Raw genomic sequence first — 20,301 nt, 5'->3', positions numbered from 1 at the left:
ATCCCAATCGTAGAGAGGAACTTGATCTATATTTATATAAAGTAGTTGATCTAGGTCACAAATACGGAGGTTATGCCTTCTACGAATATCACCGTTCATTTTCAGGTAAAGCAGCAGCCTTGTTAGCCCAATTCCAGCACACTCTTGACTGGTCAGTAATTGATACTGAATTATTCTGTCGGCATTTTGCTGGTCTGAAAGCTCCGGCATGTATTAATTGCGGTTCGTATTCCCATACGGCTGATTGGTGTGCCGCTAATAGCCTACCGTCAACCAGTACACAACCTAGAAACACGCCCGACATTCCTCTAGGGAAGATGGTCTCAGGGTTAGACAAACTAGGACGGCCTATCAAATATTTGGGAAAGTCCCAAATATGCAATAATTTTAATGCTTTAGGTTGTTTCTATAGTCAGTGCAGACTACTACATCTTTGCGCTATTTGTTTCAGGGCACACCCTAGAACAGCATGCCCACAGAGAGGATCCAATCCAGCAGGACTAAGCCAGGTTAATAGAGAATTGCTCGCCATTTATTTGTCAGGTCACCCCGAGCCAGAATGGGTTAAGTTCATCATAGAAGGTTTTAGGTCCGGGTTCCATAAAGGTCAGATAGCCTTGCCACAAACCTCCTATGAATGTAAAAATTTACAATCTGCTAGCAAGGACCCGCAATCGGTCTCACAGCTCATAAAGGCAGAATTGGATTAGGGTTTTCTAATAGGTCCCTTCAGTCCGCCTCCATTTGAGAATTGGAGAATTAACCCCATGGTATAGCGTCTGGCAAATTCTGGCAAATTCACTAATAAAAAACGTCTCATATACGACTTGTCAGCTCCGCATTCTTTAGCCATCCCCAGTCTTAACTCATTAATACCTTCTGAAGAATTTGCTATGCAATATTCTTCCATAGACGAAGCCATACAAGTAATTCTGTCACTGGGTGAGCAAGCATGGCTTTCCAAGGCAGATATTAAAGATGCCTTCAAACTATTGCCAATACATCCGCTTTTGTGGAGATGGCATGGTATCAAATGGCTAGGGTCATATTATTTCGAAAACAAGCTCACCTTCTGGTCAAAATCAAGCCCGTGGTTATTTGACCAATTCGCAAAAAGTCTGCACTATGTCCTCGAGAATACCTTTAATGCATACCACGTAATCCATTACCTGGATGATTTTCTCCTAATCGAACCACAGTCTCGCATTCCAGGTGACCTAGGAATATTGCGCTGGGTATTTACGGAGCTCAGAGTACCAGTAGCAGAAAATAAAATTGACGGTCCCAGTAAAGTTTTGACCTTCTTAGGTGTGCAGTTAGACACAGTGAAATTACAGGCGAGCTTACCCGTGGATAAGCTGTTAAGAATTAAGGAAGCAGTGCACAGGTCAGCCCATTGTAAAATTACCACTAGGGCCCAACTTCAGAGTCTTCTAATGCTGAACTTTGCAATGCGCATAATTCCACAAGGAAGATCTTTTATTTCCAGATTGCTTAGTTTACTGCATTCAGCCCCAGACCATGACAGCATCATCCAATTAGATAAACCAGCACTAGCAGATTTAGTCATGTGGGACACATTTTTAACCCACTGGAACAGAGTGTCATTTTTTGTCCCTCCGGTGTCCAGTAAGTCCCATATTATTCATACAGACGCCTCGGCGTCAGTGGGATTCGCAGCTATATATGGGAGTCACTGGTTGGCTAGTTCTTGGCCGTCTGAAGTAGCAGACATTCCAGGCTTCTCTCACTGTTCTCCCTTGTTCGAAGTTTACCCTATAGTTGCAGCAGCAGTGGCATTGGGTAAGTCATGGCAGAATCAAACAGTACTGTTCTTAACAGATAATGCAGTCACCGCAGACCTTCTTAACAAAGGCAGATCCACCTCCAGCAAAGTAATGTCCTTAGTAAGAAGACTAGTATGGATAGCATTACAGTGTAACTTCCATTTCGAGTGTGCACACATATCTGGCAAACAAAATACAGCAGCAGACGCCTTGTCCAGGCTTAACTTTAAACTTTTTTTCCAGATCTCCCCCGAAGCGAATCAACTGCAGACACCAACGCCACACCACAAACTGCTCTTCATGGACTGATGGCACACTTGGGAACTGCCAGGTCACTGATCAACAAATCTCTGTCAATTAATACATTGAGAAATTACAACACAGCTTAGGCTAGGTTCATCAAATTCAAGGAAACATATCCTCGATCTGATTTAGGGGACATTTCTTATATACTTGCATTTGTTGCTTTTTGCAACACTGATCTTAAGCTATCATACAATACCATTAAAGTATACTTAGCAGGCATCCAACATCATTGGTATCTTCTATATCCCGATAAGCCGTCCTTGTTCTCTGCATATCCCGTCAAGGCAATATTGAAGGGCCTTCAACATACCACTTCAAAACTGAAAATCAAACGACAACCTCTTACAGGGCCAATTTTCCAAGATTTATCCAATATGTTAGATAAGGAACTTTTTGGCCGCTATACTAGCCTATTAATTAAAACAGCATTATACCTAAGCTTCTACGGCTTTCTACGACCAGGTGAATTTACCTGCGCAGCGTCATCTACCTCGGTTATTAGGAAAGAACATCTCAAATGGGTAGGCAACAAGTTCGTCCTCACCTTAGTACGTTCTAAAACCTCACGGCCAGGCGAGATGGTAGAAATCAGCTACTTCCCGACTAATAATGAATGGTGTCCAGTTGCTCTACTGTTTAGATGGTTGGATGTTAATAATTCTGCCCCAGCTGAGTCTCCCTTATTGACACATGAGGCAGCTCCTCTCAGTATCCAAACCTTTCTTAAATACGTCCGCACTCTACTGTCATCACTCGGGGTTGACCCCTTGACAATAACTGGTCATTCTATCAGAATAGGGGCTGCTTCCACGGCATCCAAGAATAATATACCTGTCCACATTATCAAGAGATTGGGTAGATGGAAATCTTCGTGCTATGCCAGATATATTCCCGATCCTTGTGTAGAAATGTCTCAGGCTTTTCAGCAATTGTTATATTGAAGATAACGTATTGAACACATATGAATATTTTGCACTTATTTGTTTGTCTTTTTGGCCCACTTTAGGCTGCCCTAACAGATAGCAGTCCCGCCACACCTCCACTGCTGTTATTAGGAAATGTATACGATCAGATAGCCGTACTGAACACAAGTCCGAAGCAAATTTAATTTGCGGTATTTGTGAGAGGGGAGGCGCCCGTACGGGCTATATAAGAGCTGCGGGCCAGCTCCTCTACCGATACGCACAGCCCTACGGCATTCGTGGTACCCACCCACCCATACCCCTTTTAATTTTTCTTATAATTTTTCTGAAAACTTTTATACCTAGGTTGGCCCACTTTAGTCTGCCCTAACAGATTGCAGTCCCGCCACACCTCCACTGCTGTTATTAGGAAATGTATATGTTCGGATAGCCGTACTGAACACAAATATAAAATATATAAAGAATAAAAAGAAACATATTACATATTGCCACGCCTGAAAAAGTGCAAACTATTAAAATATTAAAAAACATCTCCTATGCAGTTAACGCCGTAACAGAAAAAAAAATCTAAACCGCACCAGTCGCCATTTTTAGTCACCTTGTCCCCCAAAAAATAGGATAGGACTGTTCTATTATGGGCCGGACGTTCCATAAAATCCGGAATGCACGCAGTTTTTTTGCGTTTTATTTTTTTTGCATGGTATCGAATGGTATAGAGTACCGTAATACTTTTTTATGGTATCAAAATTGAATCAAAATGTTGGTATCGTGACAACTCTAGTCAGCAGTTTATCTCATAGACATAACAATGGTGCGGAGCATGAAATAGAATAAAATCCATGTATAACTTGTGCCCCACATGTCTCAGTCCTGTACACATCTATACTAATAAAAGCCCTGTGTACGTGCTCAGGGCTGTTGTCCGTGCGTGTGTGCCGATTAGTGAAGTGCGCATGCGCGGCACACAAACCAATCAGCACACACTCCACACACACAGCAGGGTGCGTGTGTGCCGATTATATACCATCGGATCAGAGTTTTCTCCAATCCGATGTTATATTTTAACTTGAAGCGTCCCCATCACCATGGGAATGCCTATGTTAGAATATACCATCGGATTTGAGTTAGATTGTGAAAACTCAGATCCGACAGTATATTCTAACACAGAGGCATTCCCATAGTGATGGGGACTCTTCAAGTTAGAATATACTAAGAACTGTGGACATAACGGCCCCCTGCTGCCTGGCAGCACCCGATCTCTTACAGGGGGCTGTGATCCGCACAATTAACCCCTCAGGTGCCGCTACTGCAGTCCTGGCTGCCATAGTTACTTAGCAATTTTAGAAGCATTATACTTACATGTGCTGTCTGTGGCCGGCCGGGCGCTCCTCCTACTGGTAAGTGACAGGTCTGTGCTATAAGCAATGCGTCGCACAGACCTTTCACTTACCAGTAGGAGGAGCGCCCCGCCGGCCACAGACAGCGCAGGTAAGTATAAGCTAAGTAACCATGGCAGCCAGGACTGCAGTAGCGTCCTGGCTGCCATGGTAACCGATCGGAGCCCCAGCGATTAAACTGGGACTCCGATCGGAAATGCCGCTCCGCTGCCACCAATGATGGGGGGGGGGAGGGGGGTTGTTAGCCTGTGGCCACTGCCACCAATGCTTTTATTACTGGGGAGGGGGGGAGGGGGGGGAGCACAGGCCACCAATGCTTTTAATACTGGGGAGGGAGGGGGGGCCGCACTGGCCACCAATGCTTTTAATACTGGGGAGGGAGGGGGGGCCACCAATGCTTTTAATACTGGGGAGGGAGAAAGGGGGGGGCGCACTGGCCACCAATGCTTTTGGGGGGGGCCGCACTGGCCACCAATGCTTTTAATACTGGGATGGGGGGGGCCGCACTGGCCACCAATGCTTTTAATACTGGGGAGGGAGGGAAGGGGGCCACCAATGCTTTTAATACTGGGGAGGGAGAAAGGGGGGGGGTGCACTGGCCACCAATGCTTTTAATACTGGGGAGGGAGGGAGGGGGGGCCGCACTGGCCACCAATGCTTTTAATACTGGGGAGGGGGGGGCCGCACTGGCCACCAATGCTTTTAATACTGCGCAGGGAGGGAGGGGGGCCGCACTGGCCACCAATGCTTTTAATACTGGGGAGGGAGGGAGGAAGGGGCCGCACTGGCCACCAATGCTTTTAATACTGGGGAGGGAGGGAGGGGGGCCGCACTGGCCACCAATGCTATTAATACTGGGGAGGGGGGCCGCACTGGCCACCAATGCTTTTAATACTGGGGAGGGAGGGGGGGGCCGCACTGGCCACCAATGCTTTTAATACTGGGGAGGGAGGGGGGGCCGCGCTGGCCACCAATGCTTTTAATACTGGGCTGGGAGGGAGGGGGGGCCACACTGGCCACCAATGCTTTTAATACTGGGGAGGGAGGGGGGTATTCACTGGCTACCAATGCTTTTAATACTGGGGAGGGAGGGAGGGGGGCCACCAATGCTTTTAATACTGGGGAGGGAGGGAGCAGGGGGGCCACCAATGCTTTTAATACTGGGAAGGAAAAGAGTGGGGCCGCACTGGCCACCAATGCTTTTAATAGTGGGGAGGGAGGGAGGGGGGGGACGCACTGGCCACCAATGCTTTTAATACTGGGGAGGAAAAGAGGGGGGGCCGCACTGGCCACCAATGCTTTTAATACTGGGGAGGGGGGGGGGGGGGGGGACGCACTGGCCACCAATGCTTTTAATACTGGGGAGGGAGGGAAGAGGGGGCCGCACTGGCCACCAATGCTTTTAATACTGGGGAAAGAGGGAGGGGGGCCGCACTGGCCACCAATGCTTTTAATACTGGGGAGGGAGGGAGGGGGGCCGCACTGGCCACCAATGCTTTTAATACTGGGGAGGAAGGGAGGGGGGGCCACACTGGCCACCAATGCTTTTAATACTGGGGAGGGAGGGGGGTCTGTCCCCCTGCTGCCTGGCAGCACCCGATCAAGGGGCTGAGATCTGCACAATTGTGCGGATCACAGCCCCCTGTAAGAGATCGGGTGCTGCCAGGCAGCAGGGGGCAGTTATGTACACAGTTCTTAGTATATTCTAACTTGAAGCGTCCCCATCACCATGGGAACGCCTCTGTGTTAGAATATACTGTCGGATCTGAGTTTTCACAATAGTGAAAACTCAGATCTGAAAAAGCTGTTATGCAGACGGATCCGCACTGAACCGATACCATCGTTTGCATTTATAGGTGCGGATCCGTCTGTGCAGATACCAGACGGATCTGCATCTAGCGCAGGTGTGAAAGTAGCCTAAAATAGGGACTCCTGACTTTACATTGAAAGTCAATGGGGGACGGATCCGTTTACAATTGCACCAATATTGTGTCAATGTAAACGGATCCGTCCCCATTGACTTACATTGTAAGTCAGGACGGATCCGTTCGGCTCCGCACCGCCAGGCGAACACCAAAACGCACCAGCAGTCTCAGCACCATGTGGCACTGCCAGTCGTCTCAGCCACCAGTCAGCGCCAGCTGTTTCAGCCATCAGCTGCAGTCTCAGCACCACCAGTCAGTGCCAGCAGTTCGTGCCAGCCATCTCAGGCAACAGTCACAGTGCCCACAGTCTCAGCACCTCCAGTCAATCCTAGCAGTCAGTGCCAGCTGTATCAGTCACCAGTCACAGCGACAGCAGTCTCAGCACCACCAGTCATTGCCAAGCGTATTAGCCACCAGTCACAGTGACAGTGGTTTCAGCACCACCAGTTAGTGCCAGCAATATCAGCCACCAGTCACAGTGCCAGTGGTCTCAGCACCACCAGTCAGTGACAGCTGTATCAGTCACCAGTCACAGTGCTCAGGGCTGATGTCCGTGCGTGTGTGCCGATTATAGAAGTGCGCATGCGCAGCGGACGGACACACACACACACACAGGCCAACCCAGGTCGCAGAGCCGGGCACAGCGGCTTTCAGAGTTATACTCTGCCCGGAGCACACGCGACAGCGCAGCCGTCACAGATACCGGGGAGCCGTCCACACTGAGAGCCGGCTATCTTACTCATTATGCCGCACTGCGCATGCAACCGCTTCCCCACATGCGCAGTGAGGCCAGACGCCGCTCCATCGGCACACACTCCACGGACACTACATGTGCAGCATCCTATTGTATTGGCAGCGGGGGGCAGTCACTGTATTGCACCGGCCCCGCTCACTTACCATATGGTGAGGCAGGAGGCCTGGCGGGCGGCCAGTCACTGGTAGTGTAACTCACTAAGTGACGCCCCTGCTCCGCCCACTGCATGAATGAATTCCACTGCATTTCATTGCTGTCATTAAAGGACCTGCTGAGATCATTTCAGTAATCGTCTTGTTAACTCAGGTGAGAATGTTGACGAGCACAAGGCTGGAGATCATTATGTCAGGCTGATTGGGTTAAAATGGCAGACTTGACATGTTAAAAAGAGGGTGATGCTTGAAATCCTTGTTCTTCCATTGTTAACCATGGTGACCTGCAAAGAAACGTGTGCAGCCATCATTGCGTTGCATAAAAATGGCTTCACAGGCAAGGATATTGTGGCTACTAAGATTGCACCTCAATCAACAATTTATAGGATCATCAAGAACTTCAAGAAAAGCGGTTAAATTCTTGTTAAGAAGGCTTCAGGGCGTACAAGAAAGTCCAGCAAGCACCAGGATCGTCTCCTAAAGAGGATTCAGCTGCGGGATCGGAGTGCCACCAGTGCAGAGCTTGCTCAGGAATAGCAGCAGGCAGGTGTGAGCGCATCTGCACGCACAGTGAGGCGAAGACTTTTGGAAGATGGCCTGGTGTCCAGAAGGGCAGCAAAGAAGCCACTTCTCTCCAAAAAAAACATCAGGGACAGATTGATCTTTTGCAGAAAGTATGGTGAATGGACTGCTGAGGACTGGGGCAAAGTCATATTCTCCGATGAAGCCTCTTTCCGATTGTTTGGGGCATCTGGAAAAAGGCTTGTCCGGAGAAGAAAAGGTGAGCGCTACCATCAGTCCTGTGTCATGCCAACAGTAAAGCATCCTGAGACCATTCATATGTGGGGTTGCTTCTCATCCAAGGGAGTGGGCTCACTCACAATTTTGCCCAAAAACACAGCCATGAATAAAGAATGGTACCAAAACACCCTCCAACAGCAACTTGTTCCAACAATCCAACAACAGTTTGGTGAAGAACAATGCATTTTCCAGCATGATGGAGCACCGTGCCATAAGGCAAAAGTGATAACTAAGTGGCTCGGGGACCAAAACGTTGACATTTTGGGTCCATGGCCTGGAAACTCCCCAGATCTTAATCCCATTGAGAACTTGTGGTCAATCCTCAAGAGGCGGGTGGACAAACAAAAACCCACTAATTCTGACAAACTCCAAGAAGTAATTATGAAAGAATGGGTTGCTATCAGTCAGGAATTGGCCCAGAAGTTGATTGAGAGCATGCCCAGTCGAATTGCAGAGGTCCTGAAAAAGAAGGGCCAACACTGCGAATACTGACTCTTTACATAAATGTCATGTAATTGTCGATAAAAGCCTTTGAAACGTATGAAGTGCGTGTAATTATATTTCACTACATCACAGAAACAACTGAAACAAAGATCTAAAAGCAGTTTAGCAGCAAACTTTGTGAAAACTAATATTTGTGTCATTCTCAAAACTTTTGGCCACGACTGTAGTAAGTGAAGAAGTGAAGATCGTTATTATTATTACAGTTATTCAAAGTATTACTACTCTGAGCGGGGCCGATGCGATACAGTGACTGCACCGGGCCCCGCTGCCATTACATTCACACTAAACAGCGACACTGTTATGGGGGGATCTGTGGATGACACATAGCATAAGATGCTATGTGTCATCCACAGATACCCCCATAACAGTGTCAGCCACAGACCCCAATAAGTGTCACCCACAGACCCCAATAAGTGTCAGCCACAGACCAGCCCCATAACAGTGTCATCCACAGATACCCCCATAACAGTGTCAGCCACAGACCCCAATAAGTGTCAGCCACAGACCAGCCCCATAACAGTGTCAGCCACAGCACCCCCATAAGAGTGCCATCCACAGATCCCCCATAACAGTGCCTTCCACAGATCCCCCATAACAGTGTCATCCACAGATCCCCCATAACAGTGCCATCCACAGATCCCCCCATACCAGTGCCATCCACAGATCCCCCATAACAGTGTCATCCACAGATCCCCTATAACACTGTCATCCACAGATCCCCCCATAACAGTGTCATCCACAGTTCCCCCCCATAACAGTGCCATCCACAGATCCCCCCATAACAGTACCATTCACAGATACCCCCATAACAGTACCATTCACAGATCCCCCCCCATACCAGTGCCATCCACAAATCCCCCCATAACAGTGCCATCCACAGATCGCCCCATAACAGTGCCATCCACAGATCCCCCATAACTGTACCATTCACAGATACCCCGATAACAGTGTGCCATCCACAGATCCCCTCCATAACAGTGCCATCCACAGATTCCCCATAACAGTGCCATCCACAGATCCCCCCATAACAGTACCATTCACAGATGCCCCCATAACAGTTATGGCCGGACTGAGGGGCGTAGCCTTAGGGGAGGGCATCATGACGGGGGTTTGGTTTAGGGAGACCCCAGGTAGTGGGTTAGGTGGAGTTTAGAGGAGATGGGAGGAGGGATCTGGGAAAAGGGGGATTTGGTGGTTTAAGCGTAGGGGTGTGGTTAAGGGGTTAAATAGGGTAGCAGAGAGGAGGACCGGGGCCATTTTGTGCAAATCCTGAGAAGAGCTGGTACCTGTACTGAGAGCGTGTGACCGTCATGGATCAGCTAGAGGAGACCATCGCTCGGTTGCGGGCAGCGGCGGAGGTCTGCGGCGCCGACTGGATTGAAGCGCAGGTGCAGCAGATGATCCAGGGGGCGGCAGAGGCTCCAGCTGGGCCTCAGCCAATGTCAATCCGGCCGCGGCGGGCCAGGCCGCCGGCGCGCTACAGCCCGGAGGCTTCTAAAACGTCTCAGCCCCCCACCAAGGCTCAGCGCCGAAAACGGAGCCCCTCAAGGGACCCTCCACGCCGGGGGTCGGCGGGGACCGCTTCCTCAAGTACTCCCCGGCGTGGGAGGAATCCGGCTGGTAGGCGGAGCCTGCGAGGTGGCTGGGCCCGGTCACCTCTGCCTTCACTGATGGACGGCGGGGGAGAGGGACCAGGTGTGGGGGTCTCCAGCCCAGGATTGGAGGCTGAGACCTCCCAGCGTGTACAGGACGGCGGGAGGAACGGGGCTGCTGTAGTTTCCATGGTGTCCGGCGGCAGGCCCCTGTCTTCTGTGGTCTGCTGCAGCCCGGGAAGATGGATGTCCTAACGTCTCTAGCCTGGGGCTGGCTAGGGGACTGGATGAAGAGGCGGCAATGCGGAGGAGTGATCTGCTGGAGTCCGTATCTACGGCTGGTGGGGACACAGCACCCAGGCAGCCAGGTGAGGCCTCTTGGGGAACATTAGCGCAGATTGTTGGGGGGGCTAGGGGTGTTGGGGGGTCCCCAGTAGATATTAGCAGGGGTTTAGGGCAATTGTTAGGGGGGCTGGCGGGTTTGCTTGCGGGCTGGGGCATTGGGGGGGGGCGACTCCGTTACCAGCGTGGGGGGTGTCCGGGTTTTCTGGGGGAGCGAGTGGGGTTGGGGGGGCCAGTTCAGGTGTAGGGTCTGCGGTAGCGTCAGTGCAAACGCAGGCGGGGGGTGCGGAGGAGGAGGAGACGGTGCGGATGGATGATAGGGCGACAGGGGAGGTATATGTCTGCTTTGAGGGCCCATTGGGGGCGCATTTGAAGCAGGAGGTGAGGGAAAAGATTTGGAGGGGGGAGTATGTGGAGATTTTTTCTTTGCTTCCCTTAGACAAGTTTAACCTAGATAGGGTGAGACGGGATGAGGGTAAGAAGGAGGAGGAAGAGAAGCGGAGGTAACGGCTGATACCGCGGACGTTTACGAACTGGCTGCAGGCGTTCGTGATATTAGCGAGTGTGATTGGGGAGAAGGCGCTGGAGTGCTGTTCGGCGTTGTTTTGTTATTTGGATGCTGTTGGGGAGGCGTACAGGGTGTATTGGGGGATAGCGTGGCTGCGGTACGACGAACAGTTCCGGCAGCGGAAGGCGGTGCGGCCCGAGATAAAGTGGGACCACAAGGATATCACTTTGTGGTTAAAGGTTACTGCGCCGGTGAGACAGGGCCAGTCCTTTCGGGGGGATGCAGGAGGCGGGGGGCAGTCCAATGTCGCGCCAGCATCAGCAAAGGGCTTTATTTCGCATTCAATGATGGGACATGCAAATTCGGAGCAAAGTGTAAATTTAAACATGAGTGCTCGGTGTGCGGAGGGTCGCACGGGGCGGCGCGGTGCTTTAGGGGCAACAGACAGAGGGGGGGGGGGATTTTACTAGCAAAGGGGGAGACGCCGGTACGTCTGGGAAAGATGGGCCCGTTTCTAGACAGGTATCCGGTTAAGGAAGCGGCAGCCTTATTGCGGGAAGGTTTTTGGGTTGGTTTTCGGATCCCGTTTGTTCAGTGCGATGCGATGTTGGTTAAGAAAAATTTGAGGTCGGCGTTGGAGCATCCGGAGGTGGTGGCGGAGAAACTTAGCAAGGAGGTCAGTCTAGGCAGGATGGCGGGCCCATTCTTGGACCCACCATTGCCGAATTTACGGGTGTCGCCATTAGGGGTGGTTCCGAAGAAAAAGAGGAATAAGTTTCGGCTTATTCATCACCTGTCTTTTCCGAAGGGCTCGTCGGTCAATGACGGTATAGACCCCGCCTTGTGTTCGGTGGTTTATAACTCATTTGACGCGGCAGTGCAGTGGGTTAGGAAATTTGGGAGGGGGGCGCTGTTAGCAAAGACTGACATCAAGGCTGCGTTTTGGTTGCTGCCGGTTCACCCGGATTGTTTGCATTTGTTGGGGTGTTTTTTGGGGGGGGAGTTTTTTGTGGATAGGTGTCTGCCTATGGGCTGTTCCCTGTCCTGCGCGTACTTTGAGGCGTTTAGCTCATTTTTGGAATGGGCAGTGGCGGATTCGTCGGGTTGTGAGTCTATTATTCATTACCTGGACGATTTCCTATGTATTGGTCCATCGGGGTCTAGGGTGTGCGCATTGTTGTTACATACATTAGAGTCGTTGTTTGGGGTTTTTGGGGTCCCGTTGGCTTCGGATAAGACGGTTGGGCCGGTCACGGAGTTGAGTTTTTAGGGATTGTGATTTATACGGTTAGGATGGAGTGTAGGTTGCCCTTAGATAAGTTGGAGGATTTGAAAGGGGAGGTAGCGAGGGCGTGTCGTTTGAAAAAGCTGCAGTTGCGGGAGCTTCAGTCGCTGCTTGGAAAACTCAATTTTGCATGCCGGATTATGCCTATGGGGAGGGTGTTTTGTAGGAGGTTGTCTATGGCGACGGCGGGGGTGGTCACACCACATCACTATGTTCGTTTAGGGAAAGAGTTGAGAGCGGACTTGAAGGTGTGGGGTTCCTTTTTGGAATGTTATAACGGTCGCTCTCTGTTTATGGGTGATGTGATGAATTCGTTTGATTTTGAGTTGTTTTCGGATGCAGCGGGGAGCGAGGGCTTTGGGGTCTTTTGCCGGGGGCAGTGGTGTGCGGGCCGGTGGCCTGACAGCTGGGTGGAAAGAGGTTGGGTAAAGAATGTGGCCTTGTTGCAACTTTTTCTCATTGTGGCGGCGGTGGTGTTGTGGGGGGAAGTGTTCCGGGACAGAAAAGTTCAGTTCCACTGTGAGAACGGTAGCAAGTCTCATTCAGGCATCGCTGGCGCCTAAGACGTGGGATTTGTATTTAAAATCGTGGCAGTACTGGGAGGATTGGTGCAGTAAGTTGGGGGTTGGGGAGGGGGAGCTAGAGGTTCCGATGTTGTTGTTTGTGGGTCACTGTAGAGAGGAAGGCTGGTCCGTGGCAAAAATGAATAGTTGCATGGCCGGATTGGCGTTCGGTTTTAAGTGTAGACAGCAGCCGGATGTGACTAAGTCATTTTTGGTGATGCGGGCGTTGAAGGGGTGGCGCAGGGCAGGAACAGGGAGTGATGGCAGGAGACCTGTGTCCTTCGGGTTATTGTTAAGACTGGGGGAGCAACTGGGGGTGGTGTGTACTTCCGCCTCGGAGGTTCGTTTGTTCCGGTTGGCCTTTTCATTGGCGTTTTTTGGGGCGTTACGGGTGGGGGAATTGGTTAGTCCGACGGTGCGTAAGGCAGGGGGGTTACAGAGGATGGATGTGGAGCTATCTCAGGACAGGCTGGAGTTCGTTATTCGCCGGTCTAAGACAGATGCGGAAGGACGGGGGCGGAGGGTAGTGTTGTTTGGGGTCCCGGATTGCGCTATGTGTCCGGTGCTGAGTTTACGTGAATACTGGGAAGGTAGGAGGAGCGAGATGTTGCCGTTGTTAGTGCATGGGGATGATTCTTTTTTGTCGCGTTTCCAGTTTGCGGCGGTTTTTTCGAAATGTTTGGTTCGGTTGGGTTTGGGGCCTGACGGGTATTCGAGTCATTCGTTTAGAATCGGGGCGGCAACGGAAGCGGCGAGGTGGGGGTTAGGCGACGAGATTATAAAAAGGATTGGGCGGTGGGAATCTGTTCGGTTTAGATCGTATATTCGTTTGCATAGCTTGTAAGGAAACGGCCGGGGGGGCTGGTAGGTGGACGGTTTATGTATGCAATGTCATTATTGGTTGTTCTTGGTTTGTTTTCTTTGCAGATGCAGTGCCGGCCCTAGTGTGGATCCTCGGACATTCTTGTGTCTTTTGGGGGGCTGTCCGGGCAGCGGTTCGGCCGGATGGTCAGCAGTTGGGGTTCCCGAGGTCCGTGGCGGTGGTGAGATGGCTAGGGCGGAGGGGTATGGTTTGGGCGGGGGTGTTGCCGGAGATTCACAGGTTTGTGAGGCAGGATAGGGCACCCAAAGTGTTGCTTTTGCATGTGGGAGGGAATGACCTGGTAGCGCGGCCGTTCCGCGAGTTGTTGCAGGGCATTAAATTTGATTTGCTGAGGATATGGGCGTTGTTCCCGTGGATGGTGACGGTATGGTCCGATATAGTTCCTAGGATGGTGTGGAGGGATGCACAGTCAGTGGAGGGTGTGAACAGGGCCCGTGTTAAGGTAAACCGGGCAATGGGTCGATTCATGGCCAGGAATGGGGCGGTGGCAGTGAGGCATATGGAGCTTGAGAAGTGTGTGGGGGGGTTTTGGCGGGCTGACGGTGTGCACTTAAATGCGGTTGGTCTGGACATGTGGAGCTTGGCAATCCAGGAGGGTATTGAGGTGGCCTTGCGTTTGTGGAGGAACGCTCAGTCTTAAGGCGGTCAAGTCTTCGCGTTGGTGGCGGGGGGAGGTCCTTGAAGTTGGTCATATTCACAGAGGAGGATGCTGGGAGGGCTCCATGGTTGGGGCTGGACTCCCAGTGGTGACGGATTTTAAAGGGGCCATTCAGTGGCGCTTCTGAGCTGGAGGGCAACGGCTGGAGGCAAGATGGCTCACCCAGTGGGGTATTTGCAGTTGTTTGGGGGCTTCAAGGATCTCCCCCATTAAATGTTATGTTTATTTGTTAATAAAAAACGGCTGCTGTGGCCAATTTATTCCAAGCTCGGTGTCTGTGTGTTATTTGGGGGCAGGTTGAGTTGAGAGATGGGTGGAGATAGTTTCGGGGATTTGGGGGAAGAAAGGGGAGTGTTAGGGGTCGGACGGCAGATAACCAATACCTCCGTCAAGTGCCATCCACAGATCCCCCATAACAGTGCCATCCACAGATCCCCCCATAACAGTGCCATCCACAGATCCCCCATAACAGTGCCATCCACAGATCCCCCCATAACAGTACCATTCACAGATACCCCCATAACAGTGTGATCCACAGATCCCCCATCACAGTGCCAGCACTACTGTTCTAGCACCCGTTATTGTAACGGGCTTAATGTCTAGTCTCTTATACTCACAGTAATTCCTCTATCCTGCAGGTCGGACTGGACAGAGTCTTCATCAAGTCACTGAAGTGAGGACCAGACAGACTGTTACCAGACAGGTCAAGTATCTTCAGGGACGGGTTATTCCTTATTACAGATGCCAACTGGATGCAGGAAGTGTCTGGTAGATTATTACCAACCAAACTGTAAGAATAAGAAGATGAGATGTGGGTGAGGCGTCCACAGAGCGTTAGTATAAAATCTGTAGATTGTGACTGTGGAGAGAAAATGTCCCCGGCTGTTAGTAAAATCCATAAATGTCATCACTAGAAGCCGCCTCTTGTGTGTGGTGGATGTCAGGAATGGCGGCAGCTATATGATATGTCCATGTCCTAGAAATCCAGAACCCCTGAGGAATGTCCTCACTTTATGGCATGTCATAAATCAGTGATGATGGCAGCACATGAATGTACAATAGTCATAAAGCTGGAGGAACTTGTGTCAGCGTCATCTGCTGCTGAGAGCTCTCCTTCCTCCATCTATTGTGGCCCTCCATTCTCCTTCCTCCACCATCTATTGTGGCCTCCATTCTCCTTCCTCCACCATCTATTGTGGCCCCTGTGGCCCCCGTTATTCTCCTCACATTACTACAGGACACATGTGGCTCTGCCCTCGCTCAGTCAGTTATTTGGGAGATGGATTATTAGTAGACAATACACTACATTCAGGGTTTCTCTGGATTCTGCTGCTATTGATTATTACTTATTGATAACGAGCAGTAAATTACAGCCGGGGTCATCAGTAATAATACCGCCATACAGCTGTAATGTAGCACAGGCAGAGATGAGCGCTCTATAGTGGTAAGGGCTCATGTACATATTACAGCTCTGTATAACCTGGGAGTTGCTCAGACCCATAATCCACCCCATAGAAGCAGATGTGTCCTTCCTGTCCCTCCAGATGTCTCTCAGGACATATGACACCTCCTCCATGTGGAGCCACAATGCAGGTTCTGATGAGGTCAGTCCTAGAACACTTACCTGTGTGTTATCCGGGGAGGGGGTCACTGCTCCCACTATGTGTTATACATCGGGGGGCAGGTATTAGTGATAGCGCTGATCTTCTCAGACATGAAGGACATTACTGATTGTGTTTTCATCCGACTGATGTGTTAAAGAGATCATCAGAACCTTTATGTTATCATATAGGGGTCTGCTGAAGAGTTTAAAGGGGTTATCCAGAAACTGGAAATTGATATCCTATCCCCAGGACACATCATTAATATGAGATCTGTGGGGGTCCGACTCCTGGCACCTCCCAGCTGTACTAACCGGAACTCAGGAGAGCGCTGCCAGCTCCTCACAGCTCACCAAGTAAAGAGCAGTACAGTGTATAGTGGATGTGTTTGGTATTACAGAGCAGTACAGTGTATAGCGGATGTGTTTGGTATTACAGAGCAGTACAGTGTATAGAGGATGTGTTTGGTATTACAGAGCAGTACAGTGTATAGAAGATGTGTTTGGTATTACAGAGCAGTACAGTGTATAGCGGATGTGTTTAATTCGCTAAGAGGGACAGTCTGCGCCATTCTAGAATTAGCGAAGTTGACGAATAGGTAGCTAAAACGAAGATGGAGAATACTTCGTTATCTTCGTTTTGAGGAATATGACGAATACATTCGTCATATTCGCTAATTCTACCAAGCCAACTATAGTACTGCTATATTCCATATGATATTAGCTAGAATTAACGAATATGGAAAATAGCAGTGCTAAGTTGAAATCGCAATTCAATTATTATAACTTGAATTAATCAAATTGCGATTTCAGCGTAATTCTCAAATCCGACAGTACATTCTAGTATGAAGACGTTCCCATGGTGATGGGGACACTACATGAGCACGGAAGTCATCAGAAGCGGCAATGGGCACTGACTGGAGCAGCCAGGAAGCCAGGAATCTTAAGGACAGGTAAGAACTACTTTTGGGAAGTGGGAAAGAAAAAAATATAACAATAAAAAAAAAAAAAAAAAAAAAAAAAAAAAAAATATTCGAAATATCGGATTTATAGCACTATATTCGAAATATTCGCGAATTAGCGAAGTGCCGATATTCGCTAAAAAAATTAGATATTCGAATATTCGCGCTCAACACTACTTGGGAGCAATCATTAGGAGAAATAAAATGGCCGCCGTCTTATTAGTACACACAGAACCTGTCCTAATCACACAGCAGGACAGGTTACTTCACGACACTGAGGTAAAAAGCTGCCTAATCCTCCTGTCTGCCCTGCTTGTCAGGGATTATGTTCCTGAATACAGATGATAAGATCTTCAGCTGAATCTTTGTGGGAATGGAGTTCATGAGGAGACATGAAGTACGGAGAGGACGGACAGGACAGATTGTGGTAATGTGAAGCTGTGGTAATGGAGACTGTAAACAAGTGCTGCTGCTCATTACCCACATCCCCATGTCTCCTCATAAACTTCATTCCTACAGAGATTCATCAGAAGATCATATTAAACTGCATTCATGATCATTATCCCTGACAAGTAAGAGAGGATGATTAAATGGCCAAAGAGAAAAGGGGAGAAGGCGCTCATGAGTGGTGGTTGACAAGTTATGTTGTTGTTTGCTCCTAGCCAGGGTGAGTGGGTTCTACTCACCTTGGTTTGGTTGTACTTTTGGTAGTACACTTCGGGTGGAGGTAAAATCGTAGGGGTGATATGGGTTGGTGCAGCCGATTATCGTCCAAGTTGACCATGGGCGGGAGCCAAGCCGCCACTTTGGTGCGAATTGTGGTATATGGGGGGGGAGCTCGTCTGCACTGGGTTCGTGCAGTGAGCGGATGGACACAAGTGTCCTCCTGTGGTAGCGCTTCTGCACGTGTAGCCAGCGGTGTCTACACGCTGGCTACACGTGCAGAAGCGCTACCACAGGAGGACACTCACGGCCGCATCACTAAGCAGTGCGGACCGCCATACACCCCCTAAAAAGGGACCTCCAACAAGAGTGACCTCCAATTAGCCTACGGTGACAAGGACACAGACTTGATAAAGGGGTCTGCGTACCCCGAAACGCGTCGTCTTTGCTAACCAAAAAATTAATAAAAAATAATTCGTATCCTCAACTGGGTTGTGAATTGCGCCTTGTGTCCATCCGCTCACTGCACGAACCCAGTGCAGACGAGCTCCCCCCCATATACCACAAGTAAGAGAGGAAGATGGCGCAGCTTTTTAACTTGTCCTCCTGTGTAGGGTTGAGCGAACCTGAACTGCAAAGTCGACTTTTCCTCTGAAGTTCGCGGTTCGGGTGATTTTAATTTTTTCCCATTATAACATTAAATACCCTAGTGAAATTGACAGGCATATAGATCCACTATGATTACATCAAGTTGTTATAAAAGTAAAGTGCAAGTGTCATAGTGCAAAAAGTGCGAGTGAATGGTGCCAAAAGTGAACACACTAAATTAATTTAATGGTTTTATATATTTATTTAATCATGATTATTATGTATTTTTAGGTTCACTATTTATCATACACTACATTTAGAGTTATATGTTTAGTCTTGTAATTTTCATATGTATGTATTAACGGGGTTGTCAGGGTTCAGAGCTGAACCCGGACATACCTCCATTTTCACCCAGGCAGCCCCTCTGACTTGAGCATCGGAGCAGTTCATGCTCCGATGCTCTCCTTTGCCCTGAGCTAAATCGCGCAGGGAAAAGTCATTTTTTGGAGATCCGGTGACATACTGGGCTCTGCATAGGCACTGATGGGCGGGCGTTAGCACTGCCCTAGCCAGTAAAACGGCTAGGGCAGCGCTTAAGCACGCCCATCACAGCCGGTGACGTCACCGTACACACTGCTTGGCGGAAGCTTCCGCCCGGCAGTGTGTGATTGTAAACAAAAGAGCCTTTGCCCTGCGCGATCTAGTGCAGGGTAAAGGAGAGCATCGGAGCATGAACTGCTCCAATGCTCAAGTCAGGGAGGCTGCCGGGGTGAAATTATGGGTATGTCCGGGTTCAGCTCTGAACCTGGACAACCCCTTTAACTGTGTTCTGTGATCGTCATGAATTATGTCTTTTAGATATTTAGGAGCTATGAATTATATTGTTCCATTGGGTACAATTATTATTAGCGTGATCAAGTCAGCTCCTATCAAATATGTATTTTAGGTTCTGATTAATGAATCCCGGGTCACCTATTATTGTGGGTAAAGTTGCCAATTCCCTAAATGGCGCAGACTGTCCCTCTTGAGGCGGTAACATCATCCTCTGTTGTGTCATTCTATTGATGCCGCGTGATGAGGCGCGGCGCTTGCACTGTGTTCTGATCATGTGACTTTGTCATGTGATGAACGTCGCGTGACCTTTGTGGTGACGAGGTTCGGATCATCATTGCGAGACTAACCAGCGATTCCAATTAGCCCAGGTGCTTTATGAGTGGACTTAATGGGAGGGGTATATATAGGAAGGATAGTGGATGGTTTGACACGCCCCTGAGGAAGCGCGTTTGTGAAATGTACGTCGGGCTCTTGGGCCCCCCAGTTTGGTCAGTATTCTACATCTTACTACTCTGCACTACTATTTATTATTATTTAATTCCATTTCGTCTTTTCCTGGACCACCAATGCATGTATTTTAGTGGTGTTTGGCCATGTGTCCTCAATAATTGGGTGGTTGGCTGTTATTCCAGCCGATCCTTGGTACTTTACATATACTTATTTTACTGTGGATTGGCCTCCCTCTGTCACCACTACCTACATGATATTGGCTTGTGGGTAGAACTAGTTATGCCAGTTATGGGATTGTGTTCACATGGAGATTACTGCCCGGTTTGTGCTTGTCCAGCTCTCCCACTTTGGGATCAATAGATTACTTATACTTTTTGGGATTTATTACATATTTTAATTTTTTCCCATTATAACATTAAATACCCTAGTGAAATTGACAGGCATATAGATCCACTATGATTACATCAAGTTGTTATAAAAGTAAAGTGCAAGTGTCATAGTGCAAAAAGTGCGAGTGAATGGTGCCAAAAGTGAACACACTAAATTAATTTAATGGTTTTATATATTTATTTAATCATGATTATTATGTATTTTTAGGTTCACTATTTATCATACACTTTTTGAGTCCAGAGGGGAAACAAACCAGGCTGGTGTATTGAGCTGCATTTATATTTATATAAGGAGATATATAACGCGAGTTTGACCGCGACGCGTGGTTGATTAAGTGTGGTTGCGTAAGTGTGTGACTTAAGATTAAGTGAGGGAGTATCTGAGAGCTAAATTATTTGTGGACATTGATGAGTGGCTGTGCTTGATTGTATTGT

General features: G+C 49.1%; 2 protein-coding genes across 3 annotated transcripts in view; both read right to left on the bottom strand.

The window, feature by feature from the left end:
- The window catches only part of LOC120981622 (NACHT, LRR and PYD domains-containing protein 3-like), a 3,400,916-nt gene that overhangs the window by 3,246,429 nt on the left and 134,186 nt on the right, over positions 1-20,301 (bottom strand). The window lies entirely within an intron of this gene.
- The window catches only part of LOC120981624 (ribonuclease inhibitor-like), a 323,009-nt gene that overhangs the window by 256,468 nt on the left and 46,240 nt on the right, over positions 1-20,301 (bottom strand). For both annotated transcript variants that reach the window (XM_040411195.1, XM_040411194.1), the window contains exon 3: positions 14,998-15,168. In XM_040411195.1, the coding sequence (XP_040267129.1) occupies positions 14,998-15,168 (171 nt within the window). The remainder of the gene's footprint in view (positions 1-14,997; positions 15,169-20,301) is intronic.

This window comes from Bufo bufo, chromosome 11, assembly GCF_905171765.1.
Source record: "Bufo bufo chromosome 11, aBufBuf1.1, whole genome shotgun sequence".
Taxonomy (NCBI): Eukaryota; Metazoa; Chordata; class Amphibia; order Anura; family Bufonidae; genus Bufo; species Bufo bufo.
This window is presented reverse-complemented; position numbering and strand designations above follow the sequence as displayed.